Here is a 24,315-nt window from a genome sequence, read left to right on the forward strand (position 1 = left end):
AAACTGAAACTATATGCATTTATTCCAATGAAGAAGACGTCTGCCTGACAATGTTGTTTCTGACTTAGATTATATAGATGCTTTGATGATTTTTGGAATTAGACAGCGCAGGGCTTGGCAGAAATAGTAAACACACCAAACTTTATTTTTGTTGAATTTCAACCATAGGTTTTCATGCCCTTAAGGGAATTTATTTCAATTACAGACGTATGTAGAACTAGTAGATGAAGCAATTAATAGGTCCACAATTATTTATTTCCACCGACTCGATATGTTCGGTATACATACACATACCATTAACAATTCATTGAGACATACTCTAGACTTGTGTAGAACTAGTATGTTGAGCAATTAAGTACATAATTATTTATTGCCACCGACTCAATATGTTCGGTATACGTACACATACTCTTAATAATTCATTCAAATGATACTCTATACATATGTAGAACTAGTAGATGGAGCAATTAATAAGCCCACAATTATTTATTACTACCGACTCTATATGTTCGGTACACATACACAAACTCTTAACAATATATTGAGATGATACTCTGGGTAACTTGACTTCCGGGACGGTGGCAGCAGCTTGTTGTGTGCTCAGCATTTGGAGACAGCCTTCTTGACGCATGTCACAGAAACATTCCAGCCACATTGGTCGGCAACGCGACCGACACAGGGGTGCGACAGGACCAAGCCTGAGAAGTGTAGCGCCACAAATCGTGCTATGAATGGGATGAGCGCAGCAAACTTCTCATCTTCCGCAGATTTATCTACCAAAAATGCACATGATTAAATTTATTGCACAAGTACGAGCTGAAATTAATCAAGAGCAATTGTATTATTACCAGAGGTAGCTTCGACAGCAGCAGCAGGCGATCCTCCGGACAATTTCTTGGTACCCAGACCAAGAGCTGCAGTGGTGTGCCTCAGCGGCAGTCCCTGGCCAATCTCGCAGTGCACGACGAGCAAGAGCATCGCCACAGCTACGAAAGGGAGCTTATTAACTGCCATTTCTGCTGCCTTAGCTTTCTTGGTTGGTTAGCACAGATCGATGGTGTGTGTAATCCGGATGCCCGGGCTGCCATATAAATAGTTGCAGCGAGGAGGGGACTAGCTGGCTAGCATTCATTGCTTGCGTTGGGCGTTCGAGCAACAACATACTCTTAGTTTGGCAACTGTGTTATAATTAATAATAGGAGGAATCCATCAATATCTTCTGTATGTAGCTTTTAGTTCAATATATAATACATGCGAGCATGTAGTAGTACTCATCGTTAGTGTTTCTTGCAACATCTAGTTTCAGTAGCCATGTCATGTTCATATAGATTAACAGTTAATGAGAGGATATTCAGTAAAGACAGCTGTGCACGTAACAGGAATTATCGACATATACATTTTGAAAAGGACATTGTGCCAAATAAAGATATTCATTAGGCGTAGAATAATTAAGCATAGGATGATTGAAAAGGACCATCAGTACTTTCCATAAAGTCGAGAAGTACTGTTAGTACTTTTTGATTATTATGATCTGGAATTTATATTATTAATAAAAACATAAAGCATAATATATTTTGGTGCTCCCACTAATTAATATTTTTTATTAGTACTTTCTATTTTAAAACCATTATGGAGGGCTCTCATTAATGTCAATCATTTTAAAACTTGTATTGAAAGATATCAATCGACACATAATTTGCTAGGTGACAAATTTTATTATTGCAAAACCATATAAGCATATACTAACTTCAAATATGTCTATAAATATACTTGGCCTGCTGTATAGTGCCGCCCACCAACATGTATCTTTGATTTGAGTTGGTTATTACTCCCTCCATCCCAAAATAATATTATTGCCTCCAACAATTTGTATGTGTAAGAAGAATACTATTTTGGGATGGAGGGAGTATTATATTAGTAGCGATAAATACTAATAACAACTGTTGTGATTATAGGCTACTGGATTCCTGGCCAAATTTTTATTTTTCTCTGACTTTTTAGATTTTAATCCAATTTGTAAATGTAATTAAGGCAAAATTGCTAGAACATGTCATCATTGTACATTATGTCAGTATACCAATTATATTGGGAGCAGGCGGAAGCAAAGATGACGGATAGGTTTCCACATTACGGTTTTTCGTATACTGCCTCCGTTCTCTTTTATTTGACGCTTTTTTATTTAAAAATAAAGTACCCCGCGACAAATATTTGAGAATGGAGGCAGTATACGTTCTCAAGAGTTTAAGGGGATTTCATTATAGATGGACCAAGCGTCCACAATTATTTCCTCAGACTCTGTTGCGTTGAACATTCTATCACTACTGTTGTTTATATAGTTTGGCCAGTGTATCCCATTATTCCCATACCTATTGTTTGGCAGCATTGGTAGTAGGCGCTACTTATTTTGCTAGGAGGGATCAATATCTTCTGTAGCTTTTATTAGTTCAATAATACCTAGCTTGTAGGCATCATTATATTCCAACAGTACCTAGCTTGTAGGAACCATTGTATTCCTTGCAACGTTTAGGTTCAATAGCCATGCTTATTACGTGTAGAGGTTAACTAACAGATTATAGTATTTAGTAATGACAAGGTATGTAACAGGACTATGAGTGAAACATATATAGATTAAAACTAAAAGCCATTGGGCCAAATAAAGATACCCCTGTAATAATATTGCTTTTGTTTCAATAGATGTCTTATCTCTTCTCTCCTACTTAAAAAGAACAACCTGCTTCCATTTCTCCAATTCTCACTTCATCTTCCGCTCCCCGCCCCCGCTACGGTCGCATGTCCCGCAGCTCCGCTCCACAACCGCCTCATCCCTCGCTCACAACCGCCTCATCCCTCTTTAAATGGGATACAGTCTGGCTCGGGCTCCATTGCCCTGCTTCACCCGGCTCTCCGCTCCTACCCCACCTCGTTCTCCGCCACCGTTGGGCCGCTGAAGACCTCGCCGGCGCTGGCGCAGTCCCACGAGGGCGAAGGGGAGATCTACCGCCGTCGGGGAGTGGGGGTAGGGGAGATTCACCTCCGTCAGGGAGTTGGGGTAGGGGAGATCCACCGCCGTGCATCCGCAAGCTTCCGGCGCCCTGATCCACCGATGCCGCCAGCTCCTCATCGACCTAGCGCTGCCTCCGGCCGCCCCGTGGCCTTGCCGCCTCCGGAGTGGGCGGCTGCATCGCCTCCTCTTGCAGCGAGTGGCATCTTTGCGCGGGACGGCGAGGGCGTACCGGCGCCTCGGCGACACGCCCACGTCGATCCGGCGGAGGGTCCACCGCCACCAGCACTGCCACCTCCTTCTGCCCGCTGGGATCCGCTGCTCCCAGGGTGCACGACGAGATGCGCCAACGCTGAGGCCCTCCTTCCTCAACGCCTAGATTGGACGACGACGCCGGCACGCCCTGCTCCTCTGCTGCATCAGCCTCCACCGGCGCCACCTAAAGGTAGAAAGATCTCCAAAGCCATTATCAACTGCCACGCGCGTTTCCCCCACCTGTTTCTTTTCACCACCACCGATAATAACTAAATCTCCTACTCATGAGTCCTGACTGGAGTATACCAAATGTAGCAATCATTTTTGTGAGAGATCATTTCTCAGGTTTCATTCGCATATGTTTCTCTTTGGATTAAGTTAACCAAGTTTAAAACTGCTCATCTTTGAACTCAGTCGTTAGATGAATTCAGTGTATTCTCTATAGAAGCCCAGGTATTTGTGATTTGCAATCATACCCAGGTCTCTGAAGCCCTACTCCATGTACCCCAGTCCCCATTTGCGATTTGCAATCATACTACTTGGTAGTTGCTCTCTGGGATAGTTGATATATGTGATTGGTTCTGTTATTTGCAATGAACAACCCATACCAAGAATTAAGTTGCAAAATAATATTTAATGATATTCTGCTATAAAGAAAAATACAGTAAAACTCCAAACACACAAATATGTACTACATTAAGCCAGTAATGGGCTCGTCTACATCCATGTGCTTGCATTTCTGTGTAGGTACGAAAAATGAGTTTTGTATAATCAGGTTGGCAGTTCCTAAATAGTGATGTCAGTATGGCTAAACGGCATTGATTACTGACACTGACACGATTATGCTGTTGTCTTTTGAGAATAGACTAATATCCTGGCTTAGGTAATTGGCTAAAGGCGAGTGAATTGCGTATAATACTGTCACACAAATCATGGAATAGGGTAACCCAACCCAATCACAGCGGAGCAGCTGGAAGCAGACAAGCCCAGCCAGTCCTGTTGCCGACTTGCAGTAAGGCAAAAACCTTCATCATCCTGTTTGATAACATATCAGTTTGGTGGATTTCATCTTGTCCGAATGTCCATTCTCTTAGCATCCTTATTTTGCCACTACTTTCGGAGCAGCAACAAAATCAGACAAAAGATATAGTAGATTAGCTTACTAGGCTTATAACCATGTAGATGATTCAGTATGCACCACACCACACCAAGCCTGCTTTATTGTTTTGCTGTTCAATACACGTTTGCTAAGAAAAAAGCTATAATGTTATTTTCTCCCTTTCAGGTTGCCCACAGTTTCCATCTGCTGAAAAAAAATGATCCAAATGGATTAAGTGAAAAATACAGCCTCAAATTTTAAATTCTGCATCAAAAAAGCTACTGATCAAGTTATGGAACTCCCATTAGATAACTGTATATATGGTTTAAAATATTCTTTTTGATGATGCATATTGGGATAATTTGAGCTATTCATCATTGTTGTCGGACATCACAATTAGGATTATTCAACATTTCTTTGGCTAGAAGCATTACTCATGTAGATGTAAACGTCTTCTCACAGAGACTTGCATAGTTGCATTCAGTCTCAGTTTGGTTCATTTTCTTAAACACCTGTTCTGCACTTCAACAGCTTCCAAGGATGCTGCTGTGGACAACCATGTATGTGCGAGCCGCATCCCATGGGCGGATGATCCCTCTGGTCATTGACATGCCTTCCAACAAAATCCCTTGATTCATATCTCTGTGACTTGTAAAGAACATAGAGAGGGTGGCAATGCCGCATAGAGGCTTTGGAGATGTTTTGTTAACCAATTGTCTCTGGTTGCAAGAGTTTAAAGAGTTATTTTTTTATTATAGGGCCAAGAATCAATTGGAAATGGATACCCACTACTGCTGGACATGCTAGGAAATCGACAGCCAAGGATTGGGTAACTTGACACACCATCAAATTCTATTTTATGTCTTTCTAATGCTCCATGTTGATGCTTGATTCTAGCTATTCGTCTGTTATTTACTTCTATCTCGTAGAGAAATATGAAGCATTTGCATTTGCATATATACATATTCCTATATGCATGCCAACCTCACTTTTCTAATTTGGAGTGTGTCATCGTCAGTTATGCTAGCATTATCTTTTTCTTCTATAACCCAGATAGCATATACACTATCAATGGTTAAGTATATCTATCCATATTGACCCATATAGAACAACTGTATGTCTTAACTGAACATAATGGATTTTTTGTACTTGATTTTTTTCCACTATAGGTGATTGATGTTCTACAATGTTTTTTGTGTCTGCTGCTTGCTGTTCATTAGTGTGTTTTGAACTATTGATGTATCTTGTGTCTCAGCAGATTTGCTGAAACATCAGGAAGGTCCTGTATCGCCTCTCCATTCTTGGCCACGAACACATTGTATTGTTTACTGATTTTTTTTGGGGAATTCTCTTCAAGACTATCATTTTTCATGCACGCATTGCTATTTGTGTTATTCTTTCCGGTCATGCTCAGTCATGAAGCATGACAATTGTGACATTGTTTCTAAACTAGCAGCTTGTGCATAGGAGCTGCCGAAGCACATCGCCAAGGTATTGAAGGAATCTACGTTGTAGTGTCAAGCAAGTTGATGGATCTGAACGGGAGTTCTAGGATAATATGGTGGTTGATGGCAGAGCCATCTCAAGTTGTAGACGTCCTTTACATTCTTTGGAAGTGGAGATATGTTTTGACTAGGAAAAACTTATGTAGATGTCATTTGCTTTGTAGTAGGAAGTCTAATAGTGTGTAGGAAAGTCTGTGTGGCGAGGAGTCCTGGTCTCTTTAGTGGCTATGATTCTAACTTTATTAAGCTCAATGATGTATTGTTTGGTTATTCTGAAAGAATTGTATGTCCTATTGAAATTTGATAGATATCTTTTTACCCTTACACTAAGCATAATCAATTGCTATCAGAAGACAGGAGCTTTCTCAATTCTCATATGTTTGTCATATGAATATTTTCAATATAGTTTCATGTTTACCACAAACTTTTATATAATTGGTTATGAAAAAATTGAAATTTTCTTTAAATGATTTAACAAAACTAAAATACTTGTTAGCTGTATACAATGGTGCGGTTTTAGGAATGATTTGTGCATAGCAACGCACGAGCAATTAGCTAGTTAATACAAAAGAACTAGTACTTTCAGAACGTGCTCTCTTGTACGGACTGGTTAGAATATTTAGCGTATATGTACTAGATGTTTGAAGGGAGGGCCCGGTGCAGCGGTAGAGCCTATCATCTGTAATCGAAAGGTCCCGAGTTCGAGTTCCAGCTTCTGCATATTATGCGGGTAAGGCCAGGGGCGGGCTTAAAGATACCTTTCCCTAGACCCCGCACAGAGCAAAAAGCCTACGGCACTCTGGGGTATGCCATTTATATGTACTAGGTGACACCCCGCGCGTTGCTGCCGGAATTCGGAAACTAACTTGAAAGTCAAATTTAATTGTAGAAATATCGTTTCAATTATATGCCAATATTTTTTAAAGACATTATAGTTGATAACATATTCAGCTCATTTGTTTTCTTATGGGAATTTTGTAACATGGTACTCACAGAGAACAATAGTCATGGGTGTCATTAGCGGTAGAAAATCGATTGAAGAAATCAATAGAGTCCTAGTGGATGGTGATGTGATATATTATTGCGAGAATTTCAGTGATAACACCATATGAAAACTTTGCATGTATAAAGTAAAAAAATTGATGAAAATATAAATAAAGATTTTAGTGAACGGCGTGGCATGCAATTTGGTGGGTATTTGAGATGACATAGCTAAGTTGCATGAATACGCCACATGGGAGCCTTGCATGCATGATGCCACAAAGAACCGATGGAAGATATCAATAAAGGTCTCAGTGGAAGGTGATGTGGCATGCAACTTAGTGGGTTTTTGAGATGAGGTAGCTACCTTGTATGTTGAGAGAATTGAAGTTAACGACACTTAGTGAATCTCAACTATATATGTTTTATAGATAATTAGATATAGATTATGTGCTAACAAAATACTAAAGCCCCAAAAAGGAGCATATGCATGCAAAAGGAGCTATGCCCACAAAGAATCGGTGAAAGACATAAATGGAAGGCTTTAGTGACTAATGATGTGTCTTCTCTTGAATGCTAGTGCTCGGTGACGTGGCTTCACCAGAGCTCAGAAAAAAACCGGTAGTGGGGGGCACCAATTTAGATATAGAAGATAGAAGATTAGAAGTTCATTGATTATAGTACGTACCTACAACTAATTAAAATTTCTTACTTTGCCCCCTCTCTGCCTCTCTCTATTAATTAATATGGGTTTATCTACACCATAAAATTATGCGAAGTTTTTCATAATGTTTTCATGTGCGGAGGATAAGGTCTCCTACACCTCTTGATAGCCCAATTTTTCATGTTATGGGGGTAGTAAAATGTTGGAAAGTCTTCGAATATGATTTTTTACTTTAGAAAAATTGAAAACCACCTTCGAAACCAGCTAAAAGTGCATGTTTGTCCGGTTTTCTTAGCTTATGGTGCCCCATGTCCATTTCCGTAGTTCAATGTTGAAAATCAAATGATTTGGATAGTTTGAAGTTTTGAAACTGGCTTTTCCCTTTATTATATCATCTAATCATCATGGTTAAACTCTATACTAATGTCAATGTGAACCTACAAATTAATATTCCTATAACTTGAGGATCCGAACGAACCTAAGACTATAAAACTAACAAGAATGCAATATTCTAGAGGAGTTATGGTTGTTTGATTTATTTCCACTGGCGTATGTCATGCCAAACTTGTGGTAGACATTGTGGAAACTCAGAGATGGAAAACCTGTCAAAAAGTTCCGCGCTCAGCACCCTGGAAAATAAGTTTTCCACCTAATTCAGACTCATACTGCTGCATAAATGAAAAAACAATCTTCTTGAATTGGCAACCCTGGAATCGGCTTTATTCCATGATGAGCCGATACTCTATTTGTACCGGTTGTCTCAAATCACTGAACTCTTGGGCGCAGAACTTCTCCTTATTGAATTGGTCAATCATTATTGAAGGTCCTTCCAATTTAGCCTGAGTTTTTAGAACTAGGCGCAGCAGCATCCTCCACACTGTGTCATACGACTCCGATATATTCAGTTGTTTTTGTTTTCTGTATGATGTTGACCAAAGAATTTAGACAAATCTGGAACACAGTATCATGGATTGGCGAGGATATGGCATTGAGTCAAATTTTCACCGAGTTCATGTTGCCCAAATACATACGTGGATTGTTCTTGAGATATCAAAGTCTTCCTCTATCTACAATCCATCATATATCAACCACCACAAGTAGAGCATGCAACGCGATGCCTTCCTCTTGGTCTTTTATTGGGTTTCGGTGGCGGCACTAGGCGTCGCATGGCAGTCGTACGCCCGCGCGACCCTCTCCTTCTGGTCTGTCTACAGGCGCAAGGTGACCTGCTCCGCATCGTCGGCAACTCCACCATTTTTTTAATAGAAAGATTTTATTATTCTCAAGAGCAGTAATCGAGGTGATACAAGTTTTTGGAAGCCTCTTTCGACCTCTGCTTACAAAGCACACAGCCTAGGAAAAGTCCAACATCTCTGCTAAAACCAACCCGTAACATTCAATCCTAAGACTATACCGTCACCCATGCGCCAGAGTAAAAAACTCCAAGGCCACATGCGTCAATCGTCACGTAACCTCCGTCAAGGTGTCCAGCATATCCTCTCGCTGGAGCACAGCCAATGTACGCAGTCAATGGATATTAGTATGAATAACCTGCAAAGGAGAAGATCGAGGTTTTTTTCAAACACAATATCATTCCTGTACAGCCATAGCGACCAAACGGTAGCCGCCGCCCCCAAGAGTGCTATATTTCTGATTTTACTATCAAAGTTGTTTGTCCAATCCACAAACATATATGCAACGCTTTGAGGACAGTCGATGCCAAACGCAAATTGAATTATGGCCCAAACTGACCTCGCCAGCCGACAATCAAAAAACAGATGTTCGATCGTCTCATCTTTATGACAAAAGCAACATGTTTTGCTTCCTTGTCACCGTCTTTTAGCCAGATTATCTTTAGTTAAAATTACCCCTAGCTTTACATACCAAAGAAATACTTTGATTTTGAGATGCGCTTTAAGCTTCCATATTCTTTTGTTAATGTTACTAACTTTGCTCTTTATCAAGGCTTGGTAGTGTGATTTTACCGGGAATTACTTATTTTGGTTTAAGACCCAGCTAAATTCATCCTCTGAATCAGTTAGGACTATACCAATAATGCGTGGGTAAAGATGATTCCAAGCTACTACCTTTGGACCGCCAAGCAACCATCGCCATATTATGGTAGGTTGAGCGTCTGTTAAAACCTCAGCAATTGTTGCAAATTTGTTCCTAACAATAGAGTAGAGGCCAGGGTACTGCTCTCTAAGCGGTTTATTACCAAGCCAAGTATCCTCCCAGAATCTCACCTAAGATCTGTTATTGATCTTAAAGGTACCGAAACGAAGCAATTCTTGTTTCACCTTCATCAGACTGGACTAGAAATGTGAATCACCTGGTTTCCACTGTACTTGGACTAACGGCTTGGAGCCTAAATATTTAGCTCTTAAAAGTTGTTGCCAAGTACCTTTTGTGGTTAGAAGCTTAAACAACCACTTAAGAGAGCGACATTTTTCAAATGTAAGTCATGTATTTCAAGCCCCCCTTGCTCTTTAGGCTGGCAAAGGATACTCCATTTAGCCCGTCTGTATTTTCTTTTGTTCTCATCTCCTTGCCAAAAGAAGTGAGAACGAAAAAAATCTAACTTCTTTAAAACTCCTCTTGGGATAGAAAAGAATGACATCATATACATAGGTAGGCTACTTAACATCAAGTTAATTAGTGTTAGTCGTCCTCCCACCGAAAGATGCTTTCCTTTCCAGCTGCTTAGCCATTTTTCAAATCTTTCTTCTACCAACTTCCAATCCGAGTTTCTAAGTTTCCTATGGTGAATAGGAATTCCTAGATATTTCAAGGGTAGCTATCCTTGCTTATAGCCAAACAAGTCTAAGTATTGGTTTAAAGAATTTTGTGCTTGTCCAAAACAGAAAACTTCACTTTTGTGGAAGTTAATTTTCAGACCTGAGATTTGCTCAAAAGCACATAAAAGGAGTTTCAAATTGCTAGCCTTTTCTAGATCGTCTTCCATAAGGAGAATCGTGTCATCTGCATACTAGAGAATGGACAAGCCATCGTCAATTAGATGGTTCACTACACCACCAATTTGTCCCCGGTTCTTGGCTCTTTTAATTAAGACAGCTAGCATATCAGCAACAATGTTGAAAAGGATTGGTGATAAAGGATCTCCCTGACAGAGTCCCTTCTTTGTCTAAAAGTAGTGTCCAATTTCCCCTGTTTACATTCACTGCAACACTGCCTCCCGATATGAAGGTCTTAATCCAAGAGATCCACTTGGGTGAGAAACTTTCATTAGCAAGGCTTGTAACAGAAAAAGGCCATTTGACCTTGCCATAAGCTTTCTCAAAGTCAATCTTGACAACCATACTACTAAGTTTCTTCCTCAGAATTTCATGTATACTTTCATGTAGAATGACAACCCCTTCAAGGATGTTGCGACCCCTCATGAAAGCCGTTTGACTAGGGCTTATTACTTTGTCGGCTATCAGGTTCATTCTATTTGTGATTACCTTTGTGAAGATCTTAAAGCTCACATTCAGTGGACAAGATGTGAAGCATGGAAAACATATTGAGTCATCGACGTTATGCGCTGGGCGGCCACGGTGGAAGTTCTGCTACTGTCCCAACGGCCCCACCAAGGATTCAGAGAGCAGCCGCCCGGCCATGGTGCTCCTGTTGATGGAGAACCGCTTCCCGACGTTCCAAGGCAACAGATGGGTGGACTTCACAACCACTGCCACGTTCAACTTGAGCGTTCTCAATGGCCACGTATGGCAACCCACCGGTACGTAGTATGGTGGTGTCGACTGACATTGTTGAGGGCATGCCAGAGGAGAGAGAGGAGGCGATGCGTCACCTCAAGGACGATAGCCTCATCGTTCGCTACGACATCCCCATCCATAAATTCGAGAATGATCGGAGTACCACATCACGTGCTTCCTTGGTGAGTAAAATGCATGAGCGGTCCTCGAAATTGGCAACGTGTGTCACTTAGGTCTCTAAACTTATAAAACTAGGACCTGGGTCCCTAAACTTGGCTAAGGTATCATCTATGTCCCAAAACCGCTCTCTAAAACCATTTTCTCCTCTCTGGTGATGATGTGGCATGCTGACATAAAATCTGGGCCTCTAAACTTAGATATGGTGTGATCTAGGACCATAAACTTAGCGGGGGTGTCATCTAGTTCCCGAAACATTTTACCTTTACATGACCAAAACAATTTTTTTGGTCGGAAAGCACCAAAATCCTTGGAAAGATTTTCTATGATTTTTTTAATTTGGGGAGAATTCAAAATTCAGAACGGAATAGTTTCTTGTACCAGACCGGAAACAAAAATACACATGATTTTATCATGCGAGTTCTACCATGCTAGTCGGCATCCTCTCGCATCCATCCTCTGCAGTCATCGAGAGGAATGCCGATAGCGGAGGAGTGCTAACCATCCCCTCACTGGAAACCACTTCCTGTCATCATCCATGTCACCGCCATCCTCCAACACTAGCCCTTCTCTTGACGACGGCAAAAGGATAAAGAGCGATTTTGAAACCACCATGATAGCCCAACCAAGTTTAGGGATCCAAATAACACTAACACCACTGGCCAAGTTTAAGGACCTAGATTCTCTGTCAGCATGCCATGTCAGCACCCGGAGCGAGCAAAGCGGTTTTGTGACTAGATGATACACTAGCCAAGTTTAGGGATCCGAATTCCTAGTTTTCTAAGTTCAATGAACTAAGTGACATGCTGTCAACTTCAAGGACCGCCCACATATTTTACTCATGATATTATTATTATCATCGTGAAAAAATTAGGTGATCATTCATTCGCTAGGTGTAATTAAAGGAACTAATGCATGAACCAAATCTCTACCTAATATTAAAACAAATAAAGTTTTTGGTGCATTCTTACAAATAAGCCCCACCGCCGATCAGTCTTCCAGCACCTGTGCATACAGCCTCTCCGTTTCCTAGTCCGTCGCTCCGTCTCTCTGTGTTTTCTTCCCTCTCCTGCACGAATGGCGTCCACAAGCTGCTCAAACCTACAACACCGGTGTTGGACCGAGACTCGCGACCAGAGGGGGGGTGAATGGTCGAAACCAAAAACACGCCCAAAAACAAAACCCCTCTAAACTGAGCTAAGTGTCGGCCACTGGGAGGCTATACACTTAGCAAAGCACAGCGGAAAACAACACAAAAAATCTCACTTCAAAACGCCAACGAACAAGGCGTAAGTGAGCACTCAACCCCCTGCGTCGCTTCAACCGATGTCCCTCATCGGTCGAATCACGCAGGAAAGGGGGGAAGACGAGAAAGAAAAGAGAAAAGCACCGACCGGAACAAAACACACAGCGTCGGTTCAACCGATGGTTGTGTCGATCGAATCCCGTAGAGCCAAAACACAAACGCAGCGCTCCCTGCAGAGATCGACCGATGACGTCGTGGGTTAAACCAAAGAAGACGTCGAAACAATCACACAAGGAAGAAAACACGGGAGAGAAAAAGGAAACGACCGATGAGAAGAGAAATGGGGTCGTCGGTCGAACCGATGCCCTTCTCTTCACACAGGTAAAAACAGGGCGAATGGCTACAGCCAAAACCCACCGATGCAAGGGTCGGCCCATCCGATGTGACCCAGAAAAACTTCCGCGAAACCCTAGATCGAACCAAAATCAAATCAAACGAACTCTAATCCTTCCCAAACTTTTAGGACACGCAATTGAATCTACAAAGAGGCTATCCCAAAAAGAAATCCTCGAAAAGGACTCACCAACCTTGCGAATTTCAACCGGTCAAAGCGAAAGGGACGAGAGCTCAAGAACGAACGAAGAACACATGATTCATGCCGCAGCCATACTCAAGGGGTGATTCATGGAATCAAATGGAGTATGAGGTGCGGCGGAAGATGAATCACAAGATCCAATCACTTGGCAAACTCAAAACCACAAAAAGCCAAGGGATTGAGATCAAATCGGGCAAGGAGAGAAGGGAGAGGAAAAGGGGATCTGCTCAAGGACGAAATTAGCACAACTAAAAGCTTTGATTACTACAAGAACAGAATTACACAAGAGTTCACAACCTGCCACCCTTCACCCTTCCCACTAAACTAGATCATCTAGGCTAAGGAGGGATTAATCTCTCTAACCTAGCCTCTCATGAGCATGTAAGCACTTGGTTGTCTAAGCTCTCACAAACAAACCAAGTGGGAGAGGTAACCCTAATGGGCTGCCCACCTTGGTTTATATAGGCCATGAAATAGGACCTAAAGATGACACTTAACCCTACACTTAAACTAAGCGACTCAACGCCCATACGGGCAAAACCAGAAAGATACATCGGATATTCTCATCCAACAGCGCCCGTAGCCTCGAGTGGTTGCTTCGATCCTATGCATCCGCGGGATGTCCACCACGCGCCGTCGGAGTCTTTTATGTCGTCTATCTTATCCAGGCCTCTGCCGGCCCAAATAAGGTGGCGATGGTTTTGAGGTCCCAAACCATCCAAACCGTGTGCCCATGAGCGTTGCTAGCCCATGAGCCCGTCCATCTGGGCGCCTTCCGAAGTAGTCGCCGAAGCTTGCTGCTTTCCCAAGTAGGTGACGGTTTTACGCCGAAACCGCCAAAGCGCCTGCCGCCCATTGCCATGCACCCGGATTGGACACCACGGCCCCGGCGCTCTTCAGCCCGCTTACCGCCCTCCGTGTACCTGAGTCGAACACCAGCATCCACCACGGGCAGGTCGTATACCCTCTTCAGGGTGGCCCCTCTTCAGAGGACTTCATCTCCATTCACCACCCTCTTCAGGGTGGCGAGCCTTCCATTGACAATCACTCATCATCTAGGAGCCATGAGGCCCACCCTATTCAGGATGGCTCCTCAATCTCCCCCTTGATGAGTGCATTGTCAACATCCTCATCTTCTTCTCTAGGTGCAGCAACTCTTCAGCTACCTACAACCTGCATCCAAAGGTGGAGACAAGAAAAACAAAGCAAAATACAAGACAAGACGGGAAACAGGAAAGGATAACCAAAGAAGAAAGAGAAAGTTTAACCAAATGACCAAGAGCCAAACAAAAGCAGAAATAGGTCATCTGAGCTAAACAAGAGCAAAGCCAAAATCGGCCCCCTAAGATAAGGGAAACAACTCTACGCAGCCGATCAAACTAGGCATGACCCCTCAAAGTCAGAGGCAAGGCTCAACACAGTCATGCAACAAAGCCGAAATGCGCAAGAAAGCCACAGAACCTGTTTGGGACCTCAAAGTCCTCGAGCCGATGTCGCCAATGATCCTCTCCGATGGGTGATCCCACTGGACCGCCCGGGAACCAGTTGCCCCGGGAAGTCACCTCCCCTGCGTCCGCAGCAGGCCCCTCTAAGGTAGAAGGTACGTCGATCGTAGTCGTACTCGTGATCGGTGGTATATAATCATCATCGCTCGTCTCAGAGGGTGTGGGATCTGCAGCACAGTAGTAGTCCCACCATCACCATCTTCAGGGCATCTTCCCTCCTCCTCAAAGATAGAGGCGCCCAACTCATCATCACCTGAAAGCTCAAGACAGGGTTGAGCAAGCATAGTTTTATCAAAAGAAACCTCACAAGTCTCCACTACCTGTTTGGTGTCAAGGTTCCACACATGAAACCCTCTCGAGTTCAAGGCGTAACCAAGAAAGACACCATCCGAGCAGCGAGAATCAAACTTATCCAAATGCCCCCCCACTTGAGCACAAAGCATCTGCAACCAAACACACGCAGATGGCTCACTTTGGGCTGTCGACCATACCGCAACTCATATGAAGTCTTACCAAGGTAAGCTCGAAGAAAAATGCGGTTGGCGGACCATAGCAGGCCCGTGTTCACTGCTTAAGCCCAAAACCAGCGAGGAGTCCTATGCTCATCGAGCATCATCCTGGCCATCTCAACAAGCGTGTCGTTCTTGCATTCCACAATGCCGTTCTGGGGGGAGTATATGGAGAAGACAGCTGATGGTCCAGACCATGATCAATGCAGAAGTTGTCCATATGAGAGTTCCTGAACTCAGTTCCATTATCGGAATGAATAGCCCTCACTCGGCCATGACTCTCGTTGTTCAACCTCAAGATCAGATCGTGAACAAACCGAAAACTTCGTCCTTCGACTCAAGAAAGAACACCCACGAGAACCGAGAGAAATCATCCACTACCACTAGCACATACCACTTCCCACCAACCGACCGAACCCGAGCAGGACCCACAGTATCCATATGTAAAAGCTCATTCAGGTACGAAGTCATCACCTGATTAACAGGTGTGTGAGAAGTAGCAACCATCTTCCCATGGCGGCATGGATGACAAACCAAATCCTTCTCCAACTTGAGCTTGGGCAATCCTCGGATGAGACCCATAGAGCTCAACCTCACTTGGAGATCAAAATTCAAATGGCCTAACCTCCTATTCCACTTCCAGAGCTCAGAAACACTAGAAGAAGAAGGACCGGGAACCAACAAGACAACACGAAGGGCCAGCGGAACGAGAAAAGTCAATCTGAAAGATACGACCAAAGGCAAAATCTTACAACTAACTCTCCCTTAGCATCCAAACACGAGAGCAACCCTTCTTAAAGCACACTTCACACCCTTCATCGAGAAGTTGCGAAACCGAAGCAAATTGAAGCCCCAAGCCTTCGAAACAAAAGCAACTTCCCTCAGGGAGAACTTCTCAAAGACCGAAACAGAGCCAACACCCACAATTTTACCTTGACCTTTGTCCCTGAACGTGATGTAGTCCTTGCCGCTCGTCGGGGTGAGGCTGGAGAACCATCTGTGCTACCCCATCATGTGCCTGGAGCAGCCTGAGTCTATGATCCATACGTCCTCCATGCCTCGCTCCTGCCAAAAATCAACGGTCAAATGGATGAGCAAATGGTCCGACACTGGGTGAGTCGAAAACCAGTGCCGTGCCATCTGCTCATAGGTAGGTTGAAAAGCAGGTGCAGAAGAACCAAAGTACTCAGAACCAAAGCGTGGATCTCTCTCAAACCGTGCACGCTCAAACTCAAAGCTCGGAGGACCAAAATCATATCCAAAATGATGTCCTGGAGCCTGAGGAAAGAAATCACCAACAGGAGCATGATGCCCAAAGTTGTCTCCACTACCACCACCTACACGACGCGCCCGGCCGTCTGACCACTCCACGCGCCGAGGAAAGACAGGGTCCACTACCCTCCTGGTGGAACTGGTCCTTGTTCCTCCAAGACTTCTCCAACCTCTCCGCTCGCTTCCTTCTGAAGCAAAACTCCTCAAGGTGACCCTGACGGTGACAGTAGTCACACACAAAGGTCTCAGACTAAGGCTTAGGCTTGAGGCTGAGGCTTTGGAGCTTGTGGTGGAGGCTTAGGTTTGGTGGCCTTGGGTTCAGCCTTGGGTTTGGCCTTGGAGGTCCCCGGAAGGGAGTCAAGGCTGTTCTGAAGCTCTTTAGGCTGGGGATCCAGACAAGCTTCTTGGGAGGTTTCTTAGGAGGCTCCTGAAAGATGCCATCCTTAGGCTGATCAGGCTTGGAAACCCTTGGTGTTGTGGGTCTTGGGAAAGCGCTGTTCAGGAGAAAGCTTGCTCCACTCAACACCTTGTCAAGCACACTCTCAAAGTCAGCCTGGGAGTACTTGTACCGCACACTGAAACCATCCTCCTTCTTGAACTGACGGATCATCATCCCCAGCTGAGGCCCTCTGGCTGACACCCCAACTTAAGATCTGCCTAAGGTAAACATTCTCCGAATCGGAGTTCTCCTACTCCTCTCTCAGGTCAGAAAGCAAAACCGCCTAAGCGGCACAAGTGTTGCACTCCTCACTAGGATAGCTAGATCTCTTCTCTAAACGCTTCACTTCAGCCTTGCAGGCTGCTAGCTCCATCCTAATCGAGATACAGTCTTCACAAATGCTGGATGGGGGTAGTCCACTTCTCAAGATCTCCTCGAGCCTATGCTAACTCCTCTCTGAGTGTAGGACAGACCTTACACGCTCCAAGTAAAGTGGGACGAGCACCGAAAACCCTCCAACTCTGCACTCACCCTCTCAAGATCCCTAACCTGCTCATCACACTGCTTCCTAAGCTTCTCTAGCTCACTCTCAAGATGTGGGGTAGGTCTCACAGGGCTCAACATCAGAAACAACTAGGGCTTGGGCAGCTAGGAGGTCTCTCTTGGTGGACTCTAGATTTGCACGAAAAGCATCCCTTTCCTCCACCAACTGGGCATACTTGTACTTCAGCTCTCCCAAGTCAGCCATCACAGCTAAATAGCTCTCACAACTCAGACATGGGATTAGGCTCAGGAGGTGGTGCACTCAACGCTTTGCAATCTTGCCATTTGCAATGACAAGCTCAGCACAAACCCTCTCATAGGCCTTGAACGTCTCTCTTGGTGATTTTGGCATAACGCTTAAGCTCTCTCTTGTTGTCCTCTAAGATCTCCCAAGATCTCCTCATCAGACATGCTCACCTCGGATGACCATGTCATCGTTGGAGCTCGGATCCTCCAGTCCAGCACCTTCTCTGTCCAGGGGCCATAGTGCAAAAGCCACTGGAGCTCCTGGTGCTTCGCCAACTCCTCCGGCTCAGGGCTCATAGCCATGAACGCAGAGTCCGGCGGGTCCTCCAGCGCCCCTTCTTACCTCCTTTCTGATGACGATCTCATTGTCGCTTGAGCTCGAGGAAGAGGAGGAAGAAGATGAGTCATCCTCCAGAAGGTGTTCCTGGATCTTTGCCATGAAGGCCCGCTCCCGGTGCTTGGACTCCTTGTGGAAGCTCTTGCGCGAACTTCTTGAAGTTCTTGATCTGGGAGCCCTTCCTTGGACGGTGTCCTGTAGTCATTCTGCTTGTGAGGACCACCGGAAGTCATGCGTCCCGCTGCCGTTGCCCTTCGTGTTAGTAGGCGTTCCGTTGGGGCAGTCAGCGACGAAGTGGCCTGAATCGCCACACTCAAAGCACCCCTGGCTTGGAGCCGTGCTTCTTGGCCATCCGCCTGTCATACACGCGTTGGACGCAGTTGTTGAACATGCACAGATCTTCATCTCCCAGAGTGTCCAGCTGCTCCCTCTGAAATAGACAACAGAGACACAGAAGACAAAGCAAAGGCTGTCACTGGAGTTAGGACCTTAGCACCCTCAGCTGAGGCCAAAGCCAAGCTCTTTGAACCTCCTCCCCTGTGGAGTCGACCGTAGCTGTTTATCAACCTCAGAAGCTTTGAGCTTTGCTGAATAGTTGTGCAGTGGTGAGGGTCTCATAAGAAGCCCCCCTCAACTATGGCCGAAGTTGTCGTTTTCCCAGACCCTTAGGATCAAGCGTATGAAAGAAGCTTGAGAGCATGCTTATGGTCAGTGGGAAAATAGTCGGTAGCACTCTTGTTGGCCCAGAGCTTGTTGATGACTGACTGAAAAACGGCCAAACATCTCCTCAACTGGACTCCCCCAACTTCTGGGTGAAATTCTCATATTCACGCAGAGTGAGTCTGAAATAGACGTGCTTTGACAGCGTTTGTACCCTCTGGTGCTCGTTGAGCCTGGCCCAGATCACATGGGCTGTCTCAAGATGACTCACTTGCTTGAACTCCTCAGTGCCGAGGCCAGCGAAAAGCAGATTGACTGCCCTTGCTATTCCGCTCGAACTTGGCAATAATAGCATGTCAGTCCGAGTCTCGGAATAACCTAAGTCGCATCCTGGGTGATAGCCCATATGTCACCGCCCCTGACTCAGGAGAACGTCTTCATGCGAGTCTTCCAGTAGTCATAGCCAAGGGCTTCAAGTGACGGTTGCTTCCCGGGATTCGACCATGGTCGCAAGCGGACTTAGAACCGGTTAAGGCACCTGAAAGTCCTTAACCGGGCTCCGATAACCACCTGTTGGACCGAGACCACGCGACCAGAGGGGGTGAATGGTCGAAACCAACAACACGCCCAAAAACAAAACCCCTCTAAACTGAGCTAAGTGTCGGCCACTTGGAGGCTATACACTTAGCAAAGCACAGCGGAAAACCACACAAAAAGTCCCACTTCAAAACGCCAACGAACATGGTGTAAGTGAGCACTCAACCCCCCTGCGTCGGTTCAACCGATGTCCCTCATCGGTCGAATCACGCAGGAAAGGGGGGGGAGACGAGAAGAAAAGAGAAAAGCACCGACGGGAACAAAACACACAGCGTCGGTTCAACCGATGGTTGTGTCGGTCGAATCACGCAGAGCCAAAACACAAACGCAATGCTCCCTGCAGAGATCGACCGATGACGTCGTGGGTTTAAACTGATGAAGACATCGGAACAATCACACAAGGAAGAAAACACAAGAGAGAAAAAGGGAACGACCGATGAGAAGGGAAATGGGGTCGTCGATCGAACCGATGCCCTTCTCTTTACACAGGCAAAAACAGGGCGAATGGCTACAGCCAAAACCCACCGATGCAAGCGTCGGTCAATCCGATTGTGACCCAGAAAAAACTTCCGCGAAACCCTAGATTGAACCAAAATCGAATCAAACGAACTCCAATCCTTCCCAAACTTTTAGGACACGAAATTGAATCTACAAGAGGCTATCCCAAAAAAGAAATCCTCGAAAAGGACTCACCAACCTTGCGAATTTCAACCGTCAAAGTGAAAGGGACGAGAGCTCAAGAACGAACGAAAAACACGTGATTCATCCGTAGCCATACTCAAGGGTGATTCATGGAATCAAATGGAGTATGAGGTGCGGCGGAAGAAGAATCACAAGATCCAATCACTTGGCAAACTCAAAACCACAAAAAGCCAAGGGATTGAGATCAAATCGGACAAGGAGAGAAGGGAGTGGAAATGGGGATCTGCTCAAGGACGAAATTAGCACAACTAAAAGCTTTGATTACTCGAAGAACAGAATTACACGAGAGTTCACAACCTGCCACCCTTCATCCTTCCGACTAAACTAGATCATCTAGGCTAAGGAGGGATTAACCTCTCTAACCTAGCCTCTCATGAGCATGTAAGCACTTGGTTGTCTAAGCTCTCACAAACAAACCAAGTGGGAGAGGTAACCCTAATGGGCTGCCCACCGTGGTTTATATAGGCCATGGAATAGGACCTAAAGACGACACTTAACCCTACACTTAAACTAAGCGACTCAACACCCGTAGGGGCAAAACCGGAAAGATACATCGGATATTCTCATCCAACGGTGCCCGTAGCCTCGAGTGGTTGCTTTGATCCTACGTATCCACGGGATGTCCGCCACGCGCCGTCGGAGTCTTTTATGTCGTCTATCTTATCCAGGCCTCTACCGGCCCAAATAAGGTGGCGATGGTTTTGAGGCCCAAACCATTCAAACCGGGTGCCCATGAGCGTTGCTAGCCCATGAGCCCGTCCATCTCGGCGCCTTCCGAAGTAGTCGCCGAAGCTTGCCGCTTTCCCAAGTAGGTGACGGTTTTACGCCGAAACCGCCAAAGCGTCTGCCACCCATTGCCGTGCACTCGGATTGGACACCACGGCCCCGGCGCTCTTCAGCCCACTGACCGCCCTCCGTGTACCTGAGTGGAACACCGGCATCCACCACGACAGGTCGTACACCCTCTTAGGGTGGCCCCTCTTCAGAGGAGTTCATCTCCATTCACCACCCTCTTCAGGGTGGCGAGCCTTCCGTTGACAATCACTCATCATCTAGGAGCCATGAGGCCCACCCTATTCAGGATGGCTCCTCAACCGGCAGTCACAACTCCTATCTCACATCCACATCTCCTCCTCAGACGTCCTACCCGTCAGCTCGCCCCAAGATGCTCAACGATCATAACACCGCATCCTCCACACCCCCTGACTTTCCCTCTCTTTGCAATCCCTCATGTTGACATGCGGCGATGGTTAAGGTAATGGGAGTGCGAAAGAGTTACAACAGGGCATCGTGCCTAGGAACACCACATGTGGAAGTGAGGAGGTTGTGGCTAGAGCTCCAGATACAACCAGCAACGGCAACTGCACAGAAGGGGAGGAGAGCCTCAGTGACCGCAGCTCGCGCCTCGCCATGGTCACTGCCTCGCTGGTGTTGAGAGGGAAGAGGATGCTGGTGTGAGAGGGAAGGGGAGGAGAGCTATGTGGGAGAGGGGGAGACTAGAGAAGAGGAGGTAGCTCGGGTGCCATCCTATGACCGCCGGAAAGGCATGGAGCAGGCGGGTGTCCCTGTGGCCATGGGCAGATGATGGCACAACCACGGTATGTAGGAGGTCATGCTACTGCTCCTCTGAGTCAATGAATGCCTGCGCAAATCCTCGTGTCGCCACTCGAGCGGGGAGGAGTCTGGAGATTGCAGGTATGGGAAGGGGGACTATTGCTGGGATGAGGACTGGATCACTAGAGTCACTGCTCGCGCAGGAGGACGAAGACTTTGTGACTTATCCATTTTATTAAAGTCAACACAGCAGCTATTTGTTTATTCTTTAGCTGTTTATTTTTACAGTTTAATCCACATTGAAAACTATATGATTAACTATATATTTTTCATTTTTTGGACTTTAGACAAAGGAAGCTTTATTTCACGATGAAATAATGTTCTGGCCTCTGCACTGAAATGTGCACTCAGCCAACAAAGATAAAAAAAGAAGAAGAAATCTGGAAAGCATTAGGCATTCTAGAGTTACAAATCAACATACAACTCAAACCACGAAACAGCCTGAACCCAACTACAGAGAAAGCTTGATGCAGCTGCACATATTTTGACATACCACGAAGTGAGATGGTCAAGCTCCACAAAACTCCGTCGTCCTCCCCAAAGAAGTAGATGAATAGTTCACCTGAAGCATCTCACAAATCTCTGAAACCCACCTTCTTCACCAACCAGCCACAAGTTCGACATCCACAAACAATGATCAATACAGTAGACTAGAACACTAGCATTGCATTGAGTTGTAGTTGAGCTTTTGTTTCCACTAAACACCCACAAACAGGAACCCCCTTCTCCTCCAAAGCACATAACTAACCACCATCCAAAAAAGTATACTCTTGATGACCATTGGTACACAATAGTCTGCTAGAGTAACGTCCATCTAGAGATACGATGATAAACTGCACCGTAGTCTCTCCTCCAAAAGGATAGGTTTTTAACCTGGAGACCGGTGTAGGAGGCAAAGAAGACTCCATGGCGATGCTTTCAATGAGGTTAAAGACGTCCACAGACGCCGCCATCGTCAAAAGTCATGTTTTCCCAGCCATACACCACACTTCTGGCAACGAACATCAAATTGAGCTCAATCATTGGGTGAACTCGATGCGCTGCGTGCCGGCGCTGGGGTGGTGGCTGATTGCTGTCGGCATCTGCTCTGCCTTCACCTCCTCCTGCTTGTTTGGCTCCGCGTCGCTCTTATGGTTTTAAATATAGCGGGCTAAGGGGTTTAGTGGCGTGCTTCTCAAAACGACAAATAGCGGACTATATCGGGATATAGCGGGCTAAATGATGCTATAGCGCATGGCTTTTCCCTTCCAAAACAGCTATAGCGGGCTATAGCAGAGGCTATAGCCGGCTCTTTAAAACCTTCTCGCTCTGCTCGCTCAAATGTCTGGTACTCCGGTATACACAGTATGTATACCTTGCTGACTTGCTGTCTGTACATCAAATCATCAATACATAGTAATCCATGCATCTTAATTTTAACCTGAATCGTATACACTAGAACCCACGGCGCAGCGTTGCCGCGCCTTCTCATTTGAGAGACCCAATTTTTTTATAAATTGTGGGATAGAATTGTCTTTTATGCTTGCTGGTCATATAATATTATGACATACGTTGTGTGATTAATCAAAAAGAAGATCATATCTAGTGCATGCCGGATAGTCTGATCGAGAACTATAAATAGCAAATTAAATCTTTGAATGATCGCAAAGTTTCTAGTATTTTGTGGTCGTGATTTATGATCTAGAATAGATATGTGGAATCGTAATTCCTTATAAATTGATAAACGCGACTGCCTAAGGATCACACATCACACATGACACATAGATTGAAGATATGTGGCTAGCTATTATCAATAATTACATTGAAATTTTTGGATTGCTTCCAATCCGATCCAGCATCATCTACTGCTTGTCATCGGCTGTGGCTTCCTGAGATATGCAAACACCATGCATGGGGTTCAGGGATGCTGAGCATACAAAATTGTGCCTAGTGTGTCTTCAGTGAAGGAATTTACCTGCCCATGAGGTGAACACATGCATCAATATCCAGTTAAGAGTTGCAATTGTTTTGCTATCTCTGGTCTAAGTCCTAAAAATGCTACTGTACTCAAGTTGCCCAGATTTTCTAAATCTGCAATAAATGCATATACAGGGTTATATAATTTTCAGCAAAGCTAAGATAGCACCTGTGTTCTTGGAATCTCAAATTAGTGTTGCAGTAACACTCGGGGTGAAAACTTCAAATTATTTTCCATGGACAATATAACAAATACATGGTGTGCGTTGCGCAAAGAGTACATAGTAAACCCAGGGCAAGATCTCAATCCTGAAATCAGTCTTGCCTAGATTATTGATGGTTGAATCCAGTTGCAGCAGCCCAGCGCCCCGGCGCCAGCAGCTACCTGCTTGAGAGCTTGCGCTGGAGAGTAGCTAGCAACCCAGAAGAGTAGCAGGAGTCTCTGCCTCTACCTTCTATCTTCTCATGGCTCGAGGTCGCCCACAAGACCACAACAAGGTGTGCGTTCAGTGATTCAGATGGGAAGCTGTAGAGGAAGATGAAGAGGCGGGCATGCGGTAGGCGACGGGCCTGACCGCCCGGCCGGTGATGATGGAGAGGGATTGACGGGCCGAGGCGTGGGAAAGGAAGGGAAGAGAAGCGCCAGGAGAGTGTACCTGTGGGGCCGTAGAGGGAGACGGAGAGGCGGATCGGAGG

The 24,315-nt window shown here is 45.2% G+C and overlaps 1 protein-coding gene across 1 annotated transcript; it reads right to left on the reverse strand.

Moving 5' to 3' along the window:
- Positions 1-238: 238 nt before the first annotated feature.
- LOC120711879 lies at positions 239-1,051 on the reverse strand. Its single transcript, XM_039997546.1, has 2 exons — positions 849-1,051; positions 239-773 (listed from the first exon to the last, which is right to left on the reverse strand). Exons 1-2 carry the CDS (start codon positions 1,012-1,014, stop codon positions 601-603), a joined length of 339 nt encoding a protein of 112 aa, XP_039853480.1. The 5' UTR covers positions 1,015-1,051; the 3' UTR covers positions 239-600.
- Positions 1,052-24,315: the final 23,264 nt, after the last annotated feature.

This window comes from Panicum virgatum, chromosome 6K (genome assembly GCF_016808335.1).
Source record: "Panicum virgatum strain AP13 chromosome 6K, P.virgatum_v5, whole genome shotgun sequence".
Taxonomy (NCBI): domain Eukaryota; kingdom Viridiplantae; phylum Streptophyta; class Magnoliopsida; order Poales; family Poaceae; genus Panicum; species Panicum virgatum.